Genomic DNA, 23849 nt, shown 5'->3' with positions numbered 1-23849 from the left:
TTTTTTCCTAGACTGTTTAGACTGATAGCGGTTAATAAATGAGTGCCTATTTGAGCAAGATATTGTTGGAATTGCAGATTCTATAAAAATCCTAGGCTACATGTATAAAATATTGCCTGTGATTCTCAATTTTTTGGTGATTCTCAATTTTTTGGCACATTAACTATCTTTAGACCACTTGACACATACCAGTGTATTCCTAGATTCTTTGGGTCTTCAATTAAAAATCTCCCTACCCTGTTCTTTCCCCATTGATGCATAAATGCAGGCATGGAATGTGTTGTTGAGTCAAATGTTAGGGATTCTTGCTATAGTTAGTTTGGGTTGCAAATAGAAATCAATGCTAAGTACTGGGATTTACTACATGCTTAGTTGTACTCGCTGGAAGAGGTAAACTTCCTGAAATTATGCTGCAGCCTCATGGGAATAGCTTCTAAGTCTAAAATGTATCATATTCTTCAGAATTTTCTTGATGGTCAGTTTACTCAGTGTGTGGTTAATTTTAGTGAAAGTGCTTTCACTCTGATTAGGAAATAAGACACAGAATGGTGTGTGTGTAGAACACAGTCCTTTTCATTTGAGTATTTAGGAAAATTCACATTTCTGGAACCTTGGTAGTTGCTCTTGGACAATTGTTTCTTAGCGTAATTGGAATTTGTACCTTGCTTGTAAAAGGTTCCATTTATATCGAGTCCTCAGCTTCTTTGCAGAATTGTTTTTTCCATACATTTGTTTAACTCTATATGTTATTCAAATTATATTTAACAAGATGTTTTTCCTGTCATTGTTAACTGTTGTGGCTTTTTCTCTTTGAGTTATTGTCCAGTAGAACTTTCTTCAATGATGGAACTGTCTGCTAGCTACATAGGGATATTGAGCACTTGAAATGTGGCTGATGACTGAGGAACTAAATTTTTACTTCAATTTCTTTTTAATTAATTTAAATATAAATAGCCACAAGCGACAGCTGACTCTCATTGGACTGCACAATTATAGGCCATGCTGATGTGTTTTGTAAGTTTGAAGATTTATTTCACCACTTATGTTTATGTATTTAGAATATTTCTTTAGCTAAAATTAAAATGCTCGTTCAAAAGTTTTAACTGAATACTGTCTTGGAAAGTGGTGGTGATGAACGATAACTAGCAGCAGACTTCTTGAGACCTTATTATGTGCTGTAAATTTGGCTAGGTACTTTCAGATCTTCACTCAGTCCCCCTAGACACCTTTCTAAAAAGTGAGACTCAAAGTAGTGGGAATGCTGTCCGAATGGGATGTGTACCTGAGTCTTCTGACACAAAATATTTGGCCTTAGAAAGAGAAGTTATACAGTATCCTAGAGTGCTTTTTTTCTGTTGGACTTAGGCCCAGAGAGGTGAGTTCTCTCTACTTGTTTATAGATTAACGATGTGGTATAGTAGACAGAACAGGGCTTTAGGGGTTGTTGAAACTAATGCTGTCCAACAGAAAAATAATGTGAGCCACATACTTTTTTTTTTTTTTTGAGACAGAGTCTCACTCTGTCACCTAGACGGGAGTGCGGTGGTACAATCTCGGCTCACTGCAACCTCCACCTGCCAGGTTCAAGTGATTCTTCTCCTGCCTCAGCCTCCTGAGTAACTGGGATTATAAGTGCCTGCCACCACGCCTGGCTAATTTTTGTATTTTTAGTAGAGATGGGGTTTTACCATGTTGGCCAGACTGGTCGTCAACTCCTGACCTCAAATGATCTGCCCACCTCGGCCTCCCAAAGTGCCGGGATTACAGGCATGAGCTGCTGCTCCTGGCTTCACATAAGTAATTTTAAGTATTCTAGCAGCCATGTTAAAAGTGAAAAAAACAGATGAAATTAATTAATTTTGGGTTTTTTTTGGTAGAGACAGTCTCGCTGTATTGCTCAGGCTGGTCTCAAATTCTTGGGCTGAAGTGATCCCCTCGCCTTGGCCTCCCAAAGTGCTGGGATTACAGGCATGAGTCACCATGCCCTGCCTAGATAAAATTAAATTTAATATATTTTATTTAACTTGGGCTATGCAAAATATTATTTCAATATGTAATCAGTATAAATTTTACTAATGAGATACCTTACATTCTTTTTCATACTAAATTTTCTAAATCTAGTGTGTGTTTTTTTTTTCTTTTTTTGAGACAAAGTCTCGCTCTGTCGCCAGGCTGGAGTGCAGTGGCAGATCTTGGCTTACTGCAACCTCCCCCAACTAGGTTCAGTCTCCTGCCTCAGCCTCCCAAGTAGCTGGGACTACAGATGCGTGCCACCACACCCAGCTATTTTTTTTTTTTTTTTGTATTTTTAGTAGAAATGGGGTTTCACCATGTTGGTCAGGATGGTCTCAATCTCTTGACCTTGTGATCTGCCTGTCGGCCTCCCAAAGTGTTAGGATTACAGGCGTGAGCCACTACGCCTGGCTATATATGTTTTATACTTAGATCACATATCAATTCAGACCCTGTTTTCATTGGAAATCCTGGTCCATATTTAGAGTTCATAAAATTTACAGTTAGAAAGACAGATTTGGGGCTGGGGGTAGTGGCTCATGCCTGTAAACTTAGCACTTTGTGAGCCAAGGTAGGAGCACTGCTTGAGCCCAGGAATTCGAGACCAGCCTAGATAACAGAGTAAGACCTCATCTCTATATTAAATAAACAAAAATGAAGAAAAAGAAAAGCAGATATGCAATACTTCAGTGATCCCAAACATATTTAAGTTTTCCAGTAATTGAATCACTTATTGGTTATTATTTAATTTTAGTTACTTTAAAATTATGGTAATCACATTTCAAGTGCTCATTATCGTATGTGGATTGTGACTTGTGGTTACCATATTGGACAACACAGGTTAGGTCTAACCTCTTGCTTCTTTTTCTCTGGGAAATGGGCATACTATCTCACAAAGTTATTATGAGGATCTGAGATCATGTATGTGAAAGTACTTTATGTAGCACTTTAGGAGCATTAATTATTGACTAAATAATTTTTGTCCAGTACATTTTATTCAGATATCTCAACCAATGACACAATATTCATTTGCAGATCCAGCATTTTATGGTGTATAAGTATTTGGGGTTAGTTCATTTACCTAATATTTGAGTACTTACTGCAGATTAGGAACTGTGTTAGACCTTAGGGACAAGGTGGTAAACAGGATGTACTACACCTTGTATTCATGCTTCCATTGATGAGTTGGCAAAGGCTGTTCACTTGTCATTCCAACCATCGATGTTGTCTACTTGATTGTGGATCTTTTATGTATTTGAACATTTGATATTGTGCACAATTTAATACAAATAATTGATGTGATACAAAGTTGATTACACTCTGAAACTGCCCCCAAAAAACTTTTAAATAAACCTTTTATTATGTCCCATGAGTCTCATTGTGTGCCACTGGTACATGTTAAATTAGGGTTCCTTGATCAGACATATTTGAAAAAAAATCTTAATGAATCATATCGGATAAAATACCCATATGGAGTGCCGGTCAGGCCTTTGTTAGAGTTATTGTATGTGTCCTTTTTTAGGGTGGTAGTGTTGAAGTGAATCTTCTCACTTAGATAAGCAGTAGACTCATAGCTAATATTTTACTCCTGTATATTAGAATGAGGCTGCTGCTTTAAGTTCATGTACGTATATGCCATGCGAAAACTACTTCATGAAATAAACCTGTCTTCTGAGCTACAGCAAAGTTTACAGCTCTGGGTGTCTTGTCTTCGCTTCTTGGTCAAGTGCCCGTGGCTAATGCTCTTAACTCAGGAGATGGCTGTAAGCTTGGACCTAAATGTATTATGCAAAACCCATCTGTCAGACTTTTGTGAGTCTCTTCTTTTGTATTATCTCCTTAAATTAAGATATAATTTAAGATATTTTGTCCTATCTTTTTTTTTTTTTTGAGACAGGGTCTCACTCTGTTACCCAGGCTGGAGTGCAGTGGCATGATCAAGGCCCACTGCAGCCTTGACCTCCCTGGGGTTAGGTGATCCTCCCACCTCAGCACTCCCCAAATAGCTGGGACTACAGGCGTGCACCACCAAACCCAGCTAATTTTTGTATTTTTTTGTAGAGTTGGGGTTTTGCCATGTTTCCCAGGATGGTCTCAAAATCCTGGGCTCAAGCAGTCTGCTGCGTCAACCTCCCAAAGTGCTGGAATTACAAGTGTGAGACACCAAGCCTTGTCCTATTTTTGAGGCAATAACTCTTCAAATCTTAATTGTCCTGATATCTATTCCATAAAATCAAAATACATTGGCCATTATAGCTGTTTGAGCACCTGTTATGTGCCAAGAACTGTATTAAATATTTATGTTTATTATCTCATTTAATTAGCAAGGGAACCCTTGTGCTTAGGTCGGATTAGCCTTATTGTAGAGATTGGGCAACTGAAGTTCATAGCAGGTAACTTTTAGAATCACACAGCTAGTGAGCAGTCAGATTTTTAGTACTTGTTCTTTCATTTGGCTCATTGCCTCATTTGGTAAATGGTCTGTATCATTTGAACTGCAAAATATACCACAATTGTTTGTATCTATGCTTTGATGGTCTTTGATTCTAGTAGTACTGTTGTTTGTTTTTCGGGAAATATTTTTTATATTATGAGAAAAGTAGGAGACAGCAAACTAACATCTGACTTTATGCCTTGAATGATTATTTAGGTATATATTTTTTAAAGACTTTATCCTATTTCCTATTGGAAAATTGTGCAGGATGATTGGGATCCGGTTAACTTGTAACCAGGATTGTCAGAAGACTGAACTTGTCACACTTTCCTGTAGACTTTTTCTTTTTTTTTTTTTTTTTTTTTTTTTTTTTTTTTTTTTTTTGGGACGGAGTCTTGCTCTGTCGCCCAGGCTGGAGTGCAGTGGCCGGATCTCAGCTCACTGCAAGCTCCGCCTCCCGGGTTCACGCCATTCTCCAGCCTCAGCCTCCCGAGTAGCTGGGACTACAGGCGCCCGCCACCTCGCCCGGCTAGTTTTTTGTATTTCTTAGTAGAGACGGGGTTTCACCGTGTTAGCCAGGATGGTCTCGATCTCCTGACCTCGTGATCCACCCGTCTCGGCCTCCCAAAGTGCTGGGATTACAGGCTTGAGCCACTGCGCCCGGCCTCCTGTAGACTTTTTCTTACGGAAAAGAATGAATGTGTTCCAGTCTGAAGCCACTTGTGAAAGGAGGAAGCTTCTGCTTTCTGTTTTACTGTAAATTCATGCTTTTGTGTTTATACCAAAAAATAGAAGCTTGAACTCAAGGAAGGCAATTGTGCATGAAGGGGATAGGAAAGGAAGGTGACAATGGAATATATTTGTTCATTTTGAGTAGCATCATGGCAGAAGGGAAAATGGTTACAGACTTGTAGGGTTGTGCTTTGGAGGCAGACTGCCAGTACTGTTAATACTTCTTGTTCCTAATCCTTAAGTAAATAAGGATTTTAAGTTCTGAAGTAAAACAGTTTTAAAGAGTATTTCTGAAACAATAGGAACCAGATCCACTAAAGCCGTATTTTGTTATGTTAAAAAATTTAAACTCTGCAGTGTGCTATTCTGGAAAATGTCTCAGATGTTTAATCTGGGCTTATCTATTTGATTCTGTCAGGTTTTCAGCTTGTCTCAACTTCCTCATTTATTAAAACAATATTTCCGGTTAATTTTAAAGTTAGACTACAGTATGTGTCTTTATAGTATAATATTTAGCCCTCAACCCTTTACAGACACTCAAATATTAGTTCTTCCCCTCCACCCTGGAAGAGTTTCCCTTTGTCCACTTGAGTTGAATATATGTGCCATACTAAAGGCCAAAAACTACCATCTATCCAGTTATTGAAGCCAAGATCTTGAAGTTACACCAGACTCTCTAATTTCTCATTTTCTGCATCCGTCGATTTCTGGAGTTCCTCAGTGATGCACACTGCGGGGTCTCAGGGTTTAGTTTTTCGTGACCCTGGGTTGAAACTGGGAGTCATAGAAGATGAAAAAACGGGAATTGGATTGGGAGTTGACTCTGTCGTCCAGGCTGGAGTGCAGTGGTGCAATCTTGACTCACTGCAACTTCCGCCTCCCAGGTTCAAGCAATTCTCTTGCCTCAGTCTCCTGAGTAGCCGGGACTACATGTGCCCGCCACCATGCCTGGTGAATTTTTTTTGTATTTTTAGTAGAGATGGGGTTTCACCATGTTGGCCAGGCTGGTCTCAAACTCCTGACCTCAAATAATCTACCCACCTCAGCCTCCCAAAGTGCTGGGATTACAGGCGTGAGCCACCGCGCCTGGCCAACTTGCATTTATTTCTGATTAGCTGCTCATCTGAGAAAGATGGCTTAAAAAAACCACCAGAGTGGACAGACTGAAGCTAAAGACTATCAGTATATATGCTGTGCTTGGCAAACAGCTGACTTTGGATAGATCTCATTATTTAAAGATGAATAATAAGGGGGAAAAGACGAGTAGAGAGAACGTGGTTTACAAAAACTCATCTCTTTCTCCAGTCTCTGCAATACTCTATATTTGGTCATATTGAACTATGAAAATCTAAGGCAGGTTTCTTTTTTGTTTTTTAACCACAAATACCCTCAGGAAAGAGTCTCCTTATGAAAAGCCTTACTGAATCTCCATAGTATTATGTCCTGTCACAGTTGCTTCTATTGTGAGCACCCAAATGCTGTTTGGCAAAGGCTGCTGCAGGCTTGAAATCAACTGGATTAGTGAGAGACAAATTTTACACATCTACAGTTCTCCTGTGTATGACCTCACAGTTGGAACTGTTGGATGTTATAAGCAGATGATTTAAATATCCCTTGAAAAGCAGTCCATTCGGGCATATTTCTAGAGATGATTTTTTTTTTTTTTTTTTTTGAGATGGAGTCTTGCTCTGTCACCCAGGTTGGAGTGCAGTGGTGTGATCTCGGCTCACTGCAACCTCCACCTCCCAGGTTCAAGCGATTCTCCTGCCTCAGGCTCCCGAGTAGCTGGGATTACAGGTGCCGGCCACCATGCCTGGCTAATTTTTGTAATTTTAGTGGAGACGGGATTTCACCATGTTGTCCAGGCTGGTCTCGAACTCCTGACCTTGTGATCTGCCTGCCTCGCCCTCCCAAAGTGCTAGGATTACAGGCATGAGCCACTGCACCCAACCTAGAGATCATAATTTACATAGAAAGATAAGGGGAAAACAACTCTCCTAATATGCAGATAGATTTGATGTTATAAAATTGCATCAGTATGATTGCACTCTAATGGATTTTTGAAAAGCATTGTGAAATGGAGATGACTTTCTAGTGCTGATGTCAAAAATGCATATGAAGAGTTTAAATATAATTTTGTTTGGTGTGTGTTGTTTTGTTTTTTTGAGACAGGGTCTTGCTCTGTCACGAAGGGTGGAGTACAGTGGCGAGATCATGGCTCACCACAGCCTCGACTTCCCAGGTTCCAGCCATCCTCTCATCTCACCTCAGCCTCCCAAGTAGCTGGGACTACAGGCATGTGCCGCCACACCCAGCCAATTTTTGTATTTTTTGTAGAAACAGGGTTTGGCCATGTCACCCAGGCTGGTCTCGAACTCCTGAGCCCAAGCAATCTGCCCGCCTTGGCCTCCCAAAGTGCTGGGATTACAGGCGGGAGCCACTGTGCGTGGCCTGATTTTAAATGTCTGTAAAGTAAGTGAAATGACTAGTTGAATTGTACATTAAATATATCTAATCCCTAAGAGTTTATGATGTAAAGGGATCAAAACTTTTTCAAATAACAAAATTAACCATTTTAAAGTGAACAATTTAGTGGTATTTAGTGTATTCACAGTGTCGTGCAGCCAACACCTGTATCTAGTTCCAAGACATTTTCATCTCCCAAAAAGGAAACCCCATACACGTGAAGCAGTCTCTCTCCCATCTCCCTCCTCCCATCCCCTGGCAACTGCTAATTTGCTTTTTGTCTCTATGGATTTACCTATTCTGGATATTTCGCATAAATGGAATTATACAATAAGTGACCATTTGTTTCTGCCTTCTTTCACTAAGCATAATCTTGGAGATTCTTCCATGTTATAGCATATATCAGACTTCATTCCTTTATGGCTGAATAATACTTCACTGAATGAATATATCAACATTTTATTTGTCCTTTCATCAGTTGGTGGACATTTGAGTTCTTTCTACCTTTTGGCTGTTGTGACTAGTGCTGTTGCAAACATTCATATACAAGTTTTTGTTTGAATGCCTGTTTTCATTTCTTCTAGATATATACTTAGAAGTGGAATTGCTGGGTCATATGGTAATTTCTCTCTTTCAACTTTTTGAGAGACTACGAAACTGTTTTCCACAGTGGTGGCACCATTTGCCATGCCCACTAGCAATATATGAGAGTTCCATTTTCTTCACATCTTCTGACAGCTTTTTGGGGTGTTGGGATGATTAGTCTAACTGGGAAAATAAGTACCTTATTTGGGCCTATATGGTATTTTTAATTCTGTGTCCACTCCTAAACTCTGTAGCGCTGCCCTCCCTTATATTGTGTGTCCTGTTTTAGATTGTTTCCATTTCTTCTGAGACACTGCATATACCCCTACATGTATCTGTGCTAGGCATACATCCCTGTAACTTTATGGCATTGTTGTGATTGCTGTGTAGCTGTTACATATACTGAGTGGAAGGGAGTTTCTCATTTGCTGTAGAACTCTCTGTGCATTAGTGTAGTGTCGGGCACACAGTAGCTGCTCAGGAATTTTTTAAATATATGATAATTGGGAAAACTACAGAGCTAGGGAGAGATCTGAAGAAATACTAGAAATTTTTTTCAGATGGAATCAGAAGAAAACTTTACAAAATTGTTGACATCATCTGTGGCATGCAGCAAAAGTTGATGTAAAAGGAACAGAAAGACCTATGGAGATAATGGGATGTAATAACATAAAACATACTGAAACAATTGGTTTTGAAATCAGTTAAGAGCAGAACTGGAATTCCTACTCTGTGGAATGAATCAGCAATGTGGAAGGAGTAATATTTTTTTTTAAGATTTTGAATTTAGGCTGGGTGCAGTGGCTCACGAGGTAGGTGGATTGCTTCAACCCAGGCATTTGAGACTAGCCTGGACAGCATGGCCAAACCCTATCTCTACAAAAAGTACAAAATTTAGCTGGGTGTGGTGGCATGTGCCTGCAGTCCCATATACTTGGGAGGCTGAGGTGGATGGATCACCTGAGCCTGGAAAGTCGAGGCTGCAGTAGGCTGAAATCATGCCACTGCACTCAAACCTGGCAGACAGAGTGAGACCCTGTCCCAAAAAGAAAAAAATAAAAATTAGAAGTAAATCCCAGAATTAAGTAAAAGTGGTGTGTGACAGAATAGGTTACAAATTTAAGAATTTTAGAAACCAAAATAATTGGAATGGAAACTCTTTTCAATGAAAGAAAACTTTTGTAATTTGAAAGAACCAAAATTAAAAGGGTTTAGTGTTTGGAACAGGCCTCAGGAAGTTGTAATACCATGAATTTAAAAAAACAAAACAAAAGAAACTCAGGAGGCCAAGGCACAAGAATTGCTTGAACCCAGGAGCTGGAGGTTGCATTGAGCCGAGATTGTGCCACTGCATGCCAGCCTGTGCGACAGAGCGAGACTCTGTCTCAAAAACAAAAAAAAATCCCCAAAACTATGAGCATCTAGGGCACATCCTCTTCCTGACCAAAAAAATCAAGGTAATAGTAGTTTTTTAACCCTGAATTTTAGATAGTGAAGCAGTGTCTATAGTTTTTGAGATGGAAAGTGTCTTGTTTTTAGAAGACATGAGTCTCATTTGAACCCCCAAAGAGCCTCTGAGAGCCTAAAACCTGTTTTTTCTCCCCTAGGTTGTTTCCTCACTAGTAATGACAAAGTTACAGTCAGCACAAAAATAAGCAAAGGGGACAGTTTCACACAAAAATCGTACATGAAATATTGAGTTTGTGTTAAGTTGCTAAATAATGGATGCTCAATATGTATTAATTGAAAGCAAATCATAGTGGTTTAATCATTTTAATGTCATTTTGAACTCCCTGAATTTGTTAATATTAAATCATTTTGAGATAATCTGTAACTCCTCATGCTGATTGTTAGTTATTTCATTCACTTATTTGAAAACAGTATTTGTGGCATTTAAGCTCACAGGAAAATACTCCAGGCCGGTTGCAGTGGCTCACTCCTGCAATCCCAATACTTTGGGAGGCTGAGGTGGGTGGATCGCTTGAGATCACGAGTTTGAGACCAGCCTGGCCAACATGGTGAAACCCCGTCTCTACTGAAAAAATACAAAAATTAGTCGGGCGTGATGGTGCATTCCTGTAGTCCCAGCTACTGAGGAGACTGAGGCAGGAGAATGGCTTGAACCTGGGAGGTGGAGGTTGCAGTGAGCTGAAATCGTGCCATTGCACTCCAGCCTGGGCGACAGAGCAAGACTCAATCTCAATAAAAGAAAAGAAAAAAAAGAAAATACTCTAGTGACCCAATTGTAAAATAAAATGGTTCTAGTCTTATAACTTGTAGCACCTAGTAGGCTGAGTGTGCTTTAAATGATTGATCTAACTAGAATAATGTGGGATAGAGCATAATGTCTAATTTCCTGGGGTCCCTCAGTATAGGGTAGAAAGATACATGAATATATATAATTGTGATAGGGTTGATGGAATGTAATACTAGGCTCCCACTTAAATGTATATTTGTGAAGTCACTGGGAAGTTGTGTCATAGAATGAAGTTTCTCAAGGATCTTTATAACTTGAATATTAAGGGGACTGTCCAGACGTTTTATTCTTATCAGGAAACCAAGCCTTTAATGTCTGCCTGGTTACATTCATTTATAACATCCTTTATGCTAAGTCAGCAATAAGTATTATATATATTTTCTGAGACGAGGTCTTGCTCTGTCACCCAGGCTGAATGCAGGGGTGCAATCACAGCTCGCTGCAGCCTCTGCCTCCTGGACTCAAACAATCTTCCCACCTCAGCCTGCCAACTAGCTAGGACTACAGGTACACACCACCACACATGGCCAGTTTTTTTATTTTTTGTAGGGACAGGGTCTTGCCATGTTGCCCAGGCTGGTCTTGAACACCTGGGCTTGAGAGGTCCTCCCACCTTGGCCTGCAAAAGTGCTGGGATTACAGGCATGAGCCATTGTGCCTGGCCTTGAGCCCTCAAAGTAAACCCGTTTCTGGTTCTTCGAATGGTAGGTTCGGATATATTCTGCACAACTTCTTGCCCCTTCCATTGAATGTAGCTATGGTAGCAGCATTTGGTTGTTTTGGGCTGCTGAATTGCATTTACACAGGGGCATAATCTTGGTAAGTCATATCCATCTCCAAGATTTGGGGCATAAAAACTCCTGTATTTCCCTGCAGCTTGGTTAACATTGGCCTAATTGATCTGATATCATGTAATTGTTGGATTACTTTTTTAAGAATGCATTAAATATAAAGTTTTTGAAAATTTCCAATCAGCAGTTGATTACAAGTAGGAAAAATTCTTTGTCTTTGAGCCTCCTGGTAGTTTACCAAAGCTAATAGTCTGACAACCTCTCTCCAACTGTGGGTGCTTCCTGAATATATTGCTTAAATTTGGAGTTTGTGACCAGAATCAAAAATTCTAAGAGACGGTGATTCTCTCAAAGGCTAACGTAGAGTAGGAAAAAACTACATGTTTAAGTGTGGGGACAGCAAGCATTAAAGGCATTTTTATTTGTTGCTTGAAATCTGTGGAGCCTACAGAAAAGAGTGGCTGGTATCCTGTTGATGGAAGAACTAAAGGAATGCTGCATTCTCAGCATTTCTTATTTCCTGTAGAATACAGCAACTGCAGTTTTTATTTGACATTCTGCTAGTTTCCAGGAAGGGCTCAATGAAGTGACTGCTGTCAGCATCTTTTTTCACCGTAATTGATACTAGAGAAGGTAGAGGATGTTTAGGAGCTTTTAAAGGAAATTATGTTTAGTGAAATACTTGGGTTAGGAAGTTAACCAAATCTTTTTTTTTTTTTTTTTTTTTTTTTTTTGAGACGGAGTCTCGCTCTGTCGCCCAGGCTGGAGTGCAGTGGCCGGATCTCAGCTCACTGCAAGCTCCGCCTCCCGGGTTTACGCCATTCTCCTGCCTCAGCCTCCCGAGTAGCTGGGACTACAGGCGCCCGCCACCTCGCCCGGCTAGTTTTTTGTATTTTTAGTAGAGACGGGGTTTCACCGTATTAGCCAGGATGGTCTCGATCTCCTGACCTCGTGATCCGCCCGTCTCGGCCTCCCAAAGTGCTGGGATTACAGGCTTGAGCCACCGCGCCCGGCCAGTTAACCAAATCTTTAAGTACTGACTTAAAAATTCTTGTATTGAGAGATTAATGGTATCAGAATGACATACTAATATCATCAGGTCTCTCAGATTGTTGACCTATTAACTCTATAGTGGTAACACTTCTAAAGTCCTTGGTAAGATACAAAATTCATTTGCAGAAAATTGCTCCATCTGAAATATAGTAGCTCATACATACTTCCTTTACATTTTCCCTATTTAGATGAAACAAGGAGGATCTGGAAAGTGTGAAGCCAAGCAATAATTGTGAAACATAAGTCCTTAGTAATGCTGTCATAAACTGGTTTTCATGTATTTTGATTTTCAGCTGATACAGCTGGTGAATGAGTTATACTACAAGTTTATGAGTCATTCATTAGGAAACAAACTCTTAGGTATACTTATAGAGAAGCCAATTTCCAATGAGTTTATTCTTAACTGATCAAATGTGAGAACTGATGGTTGAAATTAGTATGCTCAAAGCAAATCTATTACTCCTTTAATTATGTGGTGTCTGTAGGCACAAACAGATAGATTGGAATGATTGCTGAGAGTGCGCCTTGGTGCTAATGGAGAGTTGTCTTTAGGTAGTTAAAGAATTAGGCCTTGAAAAAATTATGATTTTATTTGGTCGTACGTTTTAAGCTAGCATTTTCTGCCCTTAATGTATATAGTATTGAATTAAATATATCAATAGGACCATGGCCTCTTTGCTCCTCTTAACAATATTTTCATAGTTTGATCACTAATATATTCTGTTAAGATGCTCATGCAACACCACTAAGTTTCCTGATTCCTTGATGTATCAGGGTTTCCCCATTCTGTCTTTAGGAGCATGTGAACAAAGCAAATTAGCCCAGGTAAGGTTTGAGTATATAACAGTAGCATGATGCCAAAAACAGTCTGTTTAAGAACAGTCTATATCGACTGGGCGCGGTGGCTCATGCCTGCAGTCCCAGCATTTTGGGAGGCCGAGGCGGGCAGATCACCTGAGGTCAGGAGTTTGAGACCAGCCTGACCAACATGGAGAAACCCCGTCTCTCTAAAAATACAAAATTAGCCAGGCATGGTGGCACATGCCTGTAATCCTAACTACTTGGGAGGCTGAGGCAGAATGGCTTGAACCCGGGAGGTGGAGTTTGTTGTGAACCGAGATCGCACCATTGCACTCCAGCCTGGGCAACAAGAGCAAAACTACGAACAGTCTATATTATAATACCATAGTCCCAGAACTAGAAGTTCATCAAATAATAGAGTGCTCTGTGCTCCCACACTAAGAGCTTGATGTGTGTTAAATCACCTTAACCTTTCAGGTAGCACCTAGGCATGCTGCTTTGCTCCCTCTCAAGTAAGGATGGATACTTTTTTCCCTTTCCATTTTCCATATTTACAATCAAATGGAGTATATTTTCAAAACCAAGACAGGAAAAACAAAGTTTAAACCATTAAAAACTGATGAGCATTCAACGTAGATTTCTGAGTCTCATTGCTGATGTGTTTTTTTGTTTGGTTGGTTTTTTTTTTTTTTTTTTTTTTTTTGGGAGACAGTCTTGCTCTGTCGCCCAGGCTGGAGTGCGGTGGCGCAATCTCGGCTCACTGCAACCTCTGCTTCCCTTGTTGCCCAGGCTGGTCTCGAACTGAACTCCAGGCCTCAGGCTAGTCTCCTACCTCAACCTCCAAAGCACTGGGATTACAGGTGTGAACCACCATGCCCAGTCTTATAAATTTGCTTGTCTTTGTTTGTTTTGCTTAAACATTTTAAGTAAATTCAGGCTATCATATTTTACCTGTAAATACTTCAGCTTCCATCTTTAGAAAATAAGGACATTTTCTTTCTTTCTTTTTTTTTTTTTTTTTTTCTCTTGAGATGGAGTTTCACTCTTGTCACCCAGGCTGGAGTGCAATGGCACAATCTTGGCTTACTGCAGCCTTTGCCTTCTGGGTTCAAGCGATTCTCCTGCCTCAGTCTCCCGAGTAGCTGGGATGACATGTGCCCACCACCATGCCTGGCTAATTTTTTTTGTTTGTTTTTGTATTTTTTAGTAGAGATGGGGTTTCACCATGTTGGCCAGGCTGGTCTTGAACTCTGGGCCTCAGGTAATCCGCCCACCTCAGCCTCCCAAAGTGCTGGGATTACAGGAATGAGTTACCACATCTCGCCAGGACATTTTCTTATTATATTATTTATAGCGCCCTGATATTTAAGAACTATCAGAAAACCAGTCCATATTCATATTTTCTCATTGTCCCTAAATATTGTTTGGTTTAAATCAGAATCCAGGAATGATCATGTTACTTTCAGTTACGTCTCTGAAGTTTCTTCTTTTTTTTTTCTTTTGATATGGAGTCTCGTTCTGTCGCCCAGGCTGGAGTGCAGTGGCGCAATCTTGGCTCACTGCAAGCTCCGCCTCCTGGGTTCACGCCATTCTCCTGCCTCTGCCTCCCAAGTAGCTGGAACTACAGGCACCCACCACCACGTCCGGCTAATTTTTTGTATTTTTAGTAGAGACGGGGTTTCACCGTGTTAGCCAGGATGGTCTCGATCTCCTGACCTCATGATCCGCCCGTCTCGGCCTTCCAAAGTGCTGGGATTACAGGCTTGAGCCACCGCACCCAACCTGAAGTTTCTTTAAAAATAAAAAATAAAAAAAAATTTTTTTTTTTTTTGGCCTGGCGCGGTGACTCATGCTTGTAATCCCAGCACTTTGGGAGGCCGAGGCGGGAGGATCCCTTAAGCCCAGGAGTTGGAGACCAGCCTGGGAAACAAAGTGCTACCTTGTCTCTACAAAAAAAAAAAAAAAATTAGCTGGGCATGGTGGCGTATGGGTGGTCCCATCTATTTGGAAGGCTACTATTATCAGTAGTTAAAAGAAATTCACACCCAGAGCTTCAGCCAACCTATGGACAGCTGAATTAAGCAGCCCAGGAGTTTGAAGCTGCAGTGACACGATTGGGCCACTGAATTCCACCCTGGGCCACAACAGAGCAAGACCCTGTATCAGAAAAAAAAAGAATTGGAAGTCCTAAAGTGTAATTTTCTTTTCTCCTCACCTCCCCAACAAAAACAAACTTTAAAAAAAAAAAAAAAAAGCATTTCGTAGTGTCCGAGTCAGTTAAGCAGCCAGAGACCACAAATCTATTATCAGTAGTTAAAAGAAATTCACTCCAGAGTTTCAGCCAACCTATGGACAGCTGAATTAAGCAGATAGTAAAATGCAAATGCAAAAAAGCTAATCTTGAGCTGGCTTAAAGTACTGATACGTTGTATATGTTAATAGTTAATATCAGTGAGCTCTGGATTGCTTGATCCCAGGAGTTTAAGGATACAGTGAGCTATGATCACACCACTGCACTCCAGCTTGGGTGACAGAGTGAGACCCTATCTCAAAAAAACCGAAACAAAAGGCAGTATCTATTGAGCTGTTAGATGTCAGGCATTGTTCTTTGCATTCACATTAAATCTTCACACCTCTGAGATATAAAATGTCATCTCAGATGTTTCAGATGAGGAAACATAAACACAGCCTCTGTTCTCTAGATCAGTGGTCCACAACCTTTTTGGCATCAGGGACCCGTTTTGTCGAAGACAATTTTTCCACTGATTGGGGGTGGAAGTGGGGTGGGAGTGGAGTGGGATGGTCTCAGATGAAATTGTTTCACCTCAGATCACCAGGCATTAGTTAGATTCTCATAAGGAGTGAGCATCCTAGATCCCTCGCCTGCACAGTTCACGATAGGGTTCGCGTGCCTATGAGAATCTAATGCTGCGGCTGAAATGGCAGGAGGTAGAGCTCAGGCAGTGATGCCTGCTCATTGGCTGCTCACCTCCTGCTTTGTGGCCCAGTTGCTAACAGGCAACGGACGGATACTGGTCCGCAGCCTGTGGTTCGGGACCCCTGCTCTAGATTATGGGGAAGCCGAAGTACTATTTTCTCATTATAAAAACAGAATCCTACCTTTTACTTCCCACCTCCTCCTGTTAATGGAAGTTGGAATGGAGAAGGAAGGAGATGCCAGGGAAAGGAAGCATTTTAAAATCATTTGTAACATGTAACTCCAGGGTACTTCAGAGTTTTAAAGAATAAATAGGGAATACATTTGTTTAATTACCTTTTTAGATCCAGGTTTAGGTGCCACTTGCAGGCCAAAATCTAATCTGGAAACCAAATGAGTTACAAAGTTTGGGTGCTTTTCTGTAAAAACAAGGAAGCAGTTTATTTTTGTATACTTTTGTGTCTTGTGCCATTCTGTTGGAAAAGGGCGGAGGAAATACATACTTTCATATGCTACAGGATAGCTCTGAGATGCAAAAGTATCTCTAATTGCTTAGGGGAGAAGGGTATTACTGGAAAGATGGGGTGGGTGACTTTTCGTAGTATAACCTTTGTGAGATTTTAGTGCTTTACTGTATGCACATGATAACTATTCAAAAAAACAAGCCCGTTTTTTGGACCCTAGTTTACTGACTCCATATTCTTGTAACAGCAAAATTAGAATTCTTTTAAGTTAAAAAAAACTTTATCATAGGAATTTCCAAGCATGTCTTAAAATAGGATATCCCCAGCTTCAACACTAATGGCATTTTGCAGATTGAGAGGATAATTAAATGTAGCTGTAGTTTGGATACATGTATCCAAATATACTACATTTTGCAGATTGAGAGGATAATAAAATGTAGCTGTAGTTTGGATACTTCATGTATCCAGATATACTACATGTATTTCAGATATGTCCTCTGAAAATACCTGCAAATTTATAGAGAATGTTGGGTATGTCCTTTGACTTTATCCGTGCTTAGTTCCATAGTCTATAATTCAGTTTCTGATTGGGCACAGTGGTTCATACCTGTAATCCCAACACTGGGAGGTCGAGGTGGGAGGATTGCTTGAGCCCAGGAGTTCGAGACCAGCCTGGGTAACATAGGGAGAACCTGTCTCTAAAAAAAAAAAAATTAGCCAGGCATGGTGGCACCTGTAGTCTCAGGTACTGAGGAGGTTGAAGTAGGAAGATCACTTGATCCTGGAGGGTTGAGGCTTTAGTGGTACCACTGCACTCCAGCCTGGGCAACAAGGCGAGACTGTGTCTCAATAAATAAAGAATAAAAATACAGTTTCTGTGGTATAGTTTATATGCCATCACACCTTTATAACTGACTGAGAATACTTTATGGTTAGTATGTGCTGTTTTGAAAATAAAACCTGTTTTAAAATGTGTTGCATTTTAAAAGTTTTAATCTATATTGATATTACTAGACATAGTTATATAGTTTGGCAACCCTGTTATATGTTCCTATTGTAAGGGTATACCTAAACCAGACTGGCAGTTAATGAGAGTGACTTGTCCTGTTATTGTGTGCTTTGGCATATTTCTCTTTTGAATATATAACAGGAAAATACGGGAAGAATTGCTGAGTGTTCTAAACATTCTCATTTGCAAGGAACATCAGTAAGGAAAACAGTCTTACCTACCTTATTTGAAGAGGTGGAAGCAAATTTAACCTTCTGTTAGCCAGTAGGAATAGGTCTGTACTAAAAATACACAAATTAGCTGGGCATAGTGGTGCACACCTGTAGTCCCAGCTACTTGGGAGGCTGAGGCAGGAGAATCGCTTGAACTGGGGAGATAGAGGTTGCGGCGAGCCAAGATTGCGCCACTGCATTCCAGACTGGTGACAGAATGAGACTCAGTTTCAAAAAAAAAAAAAAAAACTTGAAACTTTAGAATTATGTTCATGTTTGCTGGTGTTTTAACTCAAACAGGGACAGAAATCCTAGGGAAGTAACCCATATCACTGTTTTTCTAATAACTGCATTCATAGTAGAATAACACTACATTCACTAGTAGAGGTTGAGGGACAGAGGAAAAGAAAGAATTACATGTTACAGGATACTTTTCTGTTCTTGTCTAGACTGAGGCTGAGGCGGGTGGACCACGAGGTCGGGAGATCGAGACCATCCTGGCCAACATGGTGAAACCCCATTTCTACTAAAATACAAAAAATTAGCTGGGTGCATTGGCGCACTCCTGTAGTTCCAGCTACTCAGGAGGCTGAGGCAGGAGAATCACTTGAACCCAGGAGGCGGAGATTGCAGTGAGCTGAGATCGAGCCACTGTACTTCAGCCTGGTGACAGAGCAAGACTCCCATCTCAAAAAAAAAAGTTTGTCACTTTTCTCCTGTTTAATTTTGCGTTTTTTGAATAAAGGATTTATGTCTTTTCCACATGGATTATTTTGAGTAGTACCAATACATTCCTGAAGGAGATCAAAAATATATATGCATAGCTCTCTTGGTAGCATGTGTTTGAGAAAGTAATATAAGGATTACATAGATTAGGGTTGCAGGCAGTTCTGTCCCTTTAAAGCCAGATCTTTTATTTACTTATTTTTTTAAAGTTTTTGCAGAGATGGGGTCTCACTATGTTGCCCAGGCTGGTCTCAAACTCCTGGGCTCAAGTGATCCTCTCGTCTCAGCCTCCTGAAGTGCTGAGATTATAGGTGTGAACCAAGGTGCCAGGCCAAATCTTTGGTTTTTTTCCTACAAGTAAAACACCCTGAGGCTGAAGGTAATTGCTAACTGATGCAACGTGTTTTTCTTACTGCTTTTTTTCTGGGGATCTAACAAGGAATTGGAAACACAAGTTTTTGACTTTCGTTTTTCCTCCTCTTTATTTTCTTTTTTTTTTTTTTTTTTTTTGAGACGGAGTCTCGCTCTGTCGCCCAGGCTGGAGTACAGTGGCCGGATCTCAGCTCACTGCAAGCTCCGCCTCCCGGGTTCACGCCATTCTCCTGCCTCAGCCTCCCGAGTAGCTGGGATTACAGGCGCCCGCCACGTCGCCCGGCTAGTTTTTTTTTGTATTTTGTAGTAGAGACGGGGTTTCACCGTGTTAGCCAGGATGGTCTCGATCTCCTGACCTCGTGATCCGCCCGTCTCGGCCTCCCAAAGTGCTGGGATTACAGGCTTGAGCCACCGCGCCCGGCCGAGATGGGGTTTCACCATGTTCGCCAGGATGGTCTCGATCTCCTGACCTCGTGATCCGCCCGTCTCGGCCTCCCAAAGTGCTGGGATTACAGGCTTGAGCCACCGCGCCCGGCCCCTCTTTATTTTCTGATAGTGTTTTCTTAAAGTCATCTTCCACCTGCCTCTGAAGTTGAGGAGTAGGAAGGAATCTGTTAGAATCATTTGGGGTTCAGTTAGTAGTGTCTGTGGTTAACTTTCTTTCGTGGTTTTGAATTTAATTTCACTATTTCACTAACACTATTTTTACTCCGACTTCCTCAAACACTGTGGGACTTAAACTGTGACAGGTGAAACTCAGTGCCTTAGGTGAAGGCTTGGTAGAGACTTAGAAACATAGAATTCTTACAGGGTAGCTTAGGATTCTTACAGGATAACTTAATTGCTTTTAGGTTTATAGCTTTATGAACTTTATGAGCCCACTGGAATATTTTCTCCAATTATTGGAAAGGCTGATTATCAATTAAACTTAACGAGTCTAAGGACCCTCTACTCAGAAAAATAGATGTGAGATCCTGTCTCAAAAGAAAAGTTAAAGTCAGGAAGAAGTTAAAATTAATGGTTTATAAGCCTTTACTATAAGTAAATGTAAGTTACATACTTTGAAGCTATTGTATTTGCCTTGCATTACAGCATATACTTGAGCTTGTAAAGCAGGTTAATCTTCTACTTTATTACGATGTTTGTATTAATGGTTAGACAGTTGTTTGACTCCTTGCCCCTGTATTCAGTAACTGAGTTACTGTAACTACACTTTATAACTGAGTTACAACATTTATAACTCAATACCAGCAGTAATTGAGACAGAAGAGTGAAGAGAAAGTAAAATGTAGCCTTGTAGTCTTATATCTTATTCAGAGCCTGGCCTGGTTATGTTTAAGCACTATTAGCAGAAGAGTTTGACAAAAGAATTTAAATAAAATACAGTTAACTTGGCTGGTTTAGTCCATAAGATAATAGTGACAGTGGTGGTATCTGTGGAGGGAAACTGTATTGCTAGAGGACAAGGGTGACAGAAAGACTTGATTTTTTTTTTCCCATGCTTTTTCTTTTCTGGGGTGTGTGTGTGTGTGTGTGTGTGTGTATTTTGTACCATGTGAATTTATTATATTATCCTTGGAGGAAAGGGGGATAAAACTAGTCTGGCCAAGGCTAATAAAATAAAGCCTCCATTGTAGCTTCTTTTAGTAGGACTTAATCTGTTATACCATAGTTAGTCACCAAGAGTATTAATAACCCACTCTGGTAGAGATTTCCTCCTAGTAACTGGTGACTTTTGTTCTTACATGCTTAATTGGTTTGCAAAGACCTACCGTCTTTAGATCCTCTATATTTGTTTAGCAGATACTTTAGTATTTTCTGAGTACACAAAGCAAATCTAATTCCATTATTTTCCTTGTTAAAATCCTTAAGTAGCTCCCTTTGCCTGTAGAATAAACTCAGGATTCTTACTGAGGTATGTTTAGCTTGTCAGTCTGGCCCTTGCTCATCTCTCTAACCTTAATTCTGTACTCCCTCAAGCCGATAGTGTTAGAAAAGTACTTGTAGTTCCCATAGCCAACCACACTTTTACATCTCTGTGCTTTACCACATGCGCTTTCTATTGAGAATTATCTCGCCTGCCTCCCTTGAACACATTGCTTTAGCTGTGTAGCCTTTGACAAGATCCCTCTTACATATCTTTGTTTTGGCACTTTTTGCACAGAATTAGAACTTGTTTGCTCTTGCTATTCAAGTTCCTTTATTTAGATCAAGAACTCTGTGACATTTTAAATCTTTTTATGCTTGTAACTTAATTTTTCAGATTCTTGAAGCGTGAACAAATAACAGCTACATGTTAAGGGGGGTAAGAGAGGACTGGTCCAATAGTTCCAAGGTCTTAAAATAAATCAAGAAACTCAATTACCTCAAATCGCTTGAACCATGAGTGCTGCCTTGCAGATATTGCTCTTTCTTTAACTTCATCTGTATTTGTTCTACCTCTTATTTGAAACAGTTGAATGCCATGTTTGTTGGAAGAAGAGAAGGTCCAATACTTGGCTATTAATAGTCTCACTTTAATTAACATAATGTAGATGTTATTGTGACCTTGAAGCATTAATGTTAAGTGAGGATTTGTGTTGATGAGCATATATGAATGTCAACTCTTTGGAATACACTTGGTAACATGGTTTATTATTATATTTTCTAGCTCCAGAACCTGGGTATCAACCCAGCAAACATTGGCTTCAGTACCCTGACTATGGAGTCTGACAAATTCATCTGCATTAGAGAAAAAGTAGGAGAGCAGGCCCAGGTGGTAATCATTGATATGAATGACCCAAGTAATCCAATTCGAAGACCAATTTCAGCAGACAGCGCCATCATGAATCCAGCTAGCAAAGTAATTGCACTGAAAGGTATAAAAAATTGTCGGTTTTTCTTAAAACTCTTCCTGTTTGTTTTTTTGTTTGTTTGTTTTTTGTTTTTTTTTTGAGACGGAGTTTTACTCTTGTCGCCCAGGCTGGAGTGCAATGGTGCGATCTTGGCTCACTGCAACCTCCGCCTCCCAGGTTCATGTGATTCTCTTGCCTCAGCCTCCCGAGTAGCTGGAATTACAGATGCCTGCCACCACCACTGGCTAGTTTTTTTGTATTTTTAGTAGAGATGAGGTTTCACTATTTTGGCCAGGCTAGTCTCAAACTCCTGACCTCATGATCTGCCTGCCTCGGCCTCCCAGAGTGCTGAGATTACAGGCATGAGCCACCACGCCCAGGCAACTCTTCCTATGTATTTATGCAAGTGCAATAACTAGAGTTTACGTTTTTAAGTATATTGATTAAATTTGGTTAAAGAAAATTGATCTGCTGATACCGAACTTGATTTAAACCACTTTAATGACTTTTACTTGGAATGTATCTGTGGAATATCTTAACATAGATCTACTTAGAATAATTTTAAGTTTTAGAATAAATGCATTTATATTTTGTATCTGGTATAAGACTGTGCTAAACATATCTCTCTACAGAGGAAACAAATTAGTGATTCATATTCTGGAATAGAACATACTTTACTAATATTAGCACCTAAACATGGCAGAATTTTGTATGATAATAAACTTGCCTTTGATTCTGTGCTTTTTTTTGTACTTCAGGCTTGTGTTTCACTTAGATTATTGGGTTCTAGAAAGGGCTTGAATTTACAGTAATTGTTTAAAGTGTGTTTGTATTTAGGTGGATATTAAAGCTCTTGAGTGAAGCGTATTTGAGTTTATTCAGACTAACTTTTTAATTGTCCCAACACGGGAACTGTGCAGCTTAGAATAAACAGAGTTCAAAGACTCTTAGACTGTCAGGGAGCCTGTATTCCTTTGAACTTTAGGATGAGACTAATTGACCCGTTAAAACAGATGTTTTTAAGAGGGCTCGGTGAAAAACTGACTCTTAAAAAGGCATTTGATTGCCTATTTTTTGCTTTGTTTCTCATTTTGATAGAAGGAAGAAAAGTTCAAGTTCCCAGTAATTTCTTGATAAATTTGTGACTGAGTTGTTAGAGGTGCCGAACTTTGACTTTGCTTTACATGATTTAAACTTTGTATGTAGTAATAATACTAGTTGGAGAGTAAATAGGGTTGGGTAGGACTAGCATATTCAAACACATAAGTCACTATCACATATCTAAGATAGAAGCTCATCTCATCTCGAGGAAAAATCGTCCAGCTTTCACATGGGACCAGATGTTTTGTGACAGTAAGTGTTTTACTTCTGTTACTTCTATTTAGGGTATTAAGCTTCCTTCAGACTCTTTAAAGAATTTAAATTCAGGTCCTTAGCAGTTCCCATACCTCTCTGTTAAAAGGCCATAATTTTAATTTTGCCAAAATTCTTTTCTATTTTTAATGTTATTGTTATCTTATCACATTTCTTAACGCTTTCTTATGTGTGCAGATGGTGAGTTATCTTAAATTAGATTGTGTTAGTTATTGTCCTGTTCTATGAAAAGAATAAATTGAAAATATTTTCGGAGCATTGTACAATAGCATCATAGATTTGTCCCTATATGTCTGCACTATGGAGGCAAGCTGTCATCTCTTGTCCCCCTCCCCAAACCACTACACTTATATTTATACTCCAATCCCGAATAATCGGGGGATTGAGGAAGACAGCAAAGGAAAGTCAGTCAGTCCAAAATCCTGCTTCCCTCTGAAGCCAGTTTTGAACCTCTTGGCTTCTTTTTATAAACAGGACTGTAACTCTCACAATTTTTCAAGTCTGGTTGTGGTTTACATACTGTGTGGGATGGGAATAACATTCTTCATTTTATGAAAGAAATTTTTGCACATGTGGTAAGGAGGGTTGTAGTACAAAGCTGTATGTTTTGCCCCCCTTCTGTGTCGCCCCAGCACCTGAATCTTAAAATTTCGGTCCTTCAGGAGCCAGATTCTCTGTGTCTCAGGAATGGTGTTTTTCTTAGTCTTTAAAGACTAATCTTGATAGTCTAGTGATAGTTGTGGACTTTGGCCTCTATTAATTTATACCAAATCACATTTTGAACTGAT

At 40.0% G+C, this 23849-nt stretch overlaps 1 protein-coding gene across 3 annotated transcripts in view; it reads left to right on the top strand.

Moving 5' to 3' along the window:
• Nucleotides 1-23849, top strand: part of CLTC (clathrin heavy chain) — a 75945-nt gene that overhangs the window by 4342 nt on the left and 47754 nt on the right. Inside the window, exons 2-3 of one of the 3 annotated variants that reach the window (XM_025363340.1) lie at nucleotides 21504-21711; nucleotides 23239-23241. In XM_025363340.1, coding sequence (XP_025219125.1) covers nucleotides 21504-21711; nucleotides 23239-23241 — 211 coding nt within the window. Of the gene's footprint in view, nucleotides 1-21503; nucleotides 21724-23238; nucleotides 23242-23849 lie in introns of all 3 variants that reach the window. The other 2 variants (XM_025363341.1, XM_025363342.1) reach the window with 2 other exon arrangements.

Source organism: Theropithecus gelada, chromosome 16 (genome assembly GCF_003255815.1).
Source record: "Theropithecus gelada isolate Dixy chromosome 16, Tgel_1.0, whole genome shotgun sequence".
Taxonomy (NCBI): domain Eukaryota; kingdom Metazoa; phylum Chordata; class Mammalia; order Primates; family Cercopithecidae; genus Theropithecus; species Theropithecus gelada.
This window is presented reverse-complemented; position numbering and strand designations above follow the sequence as displayed.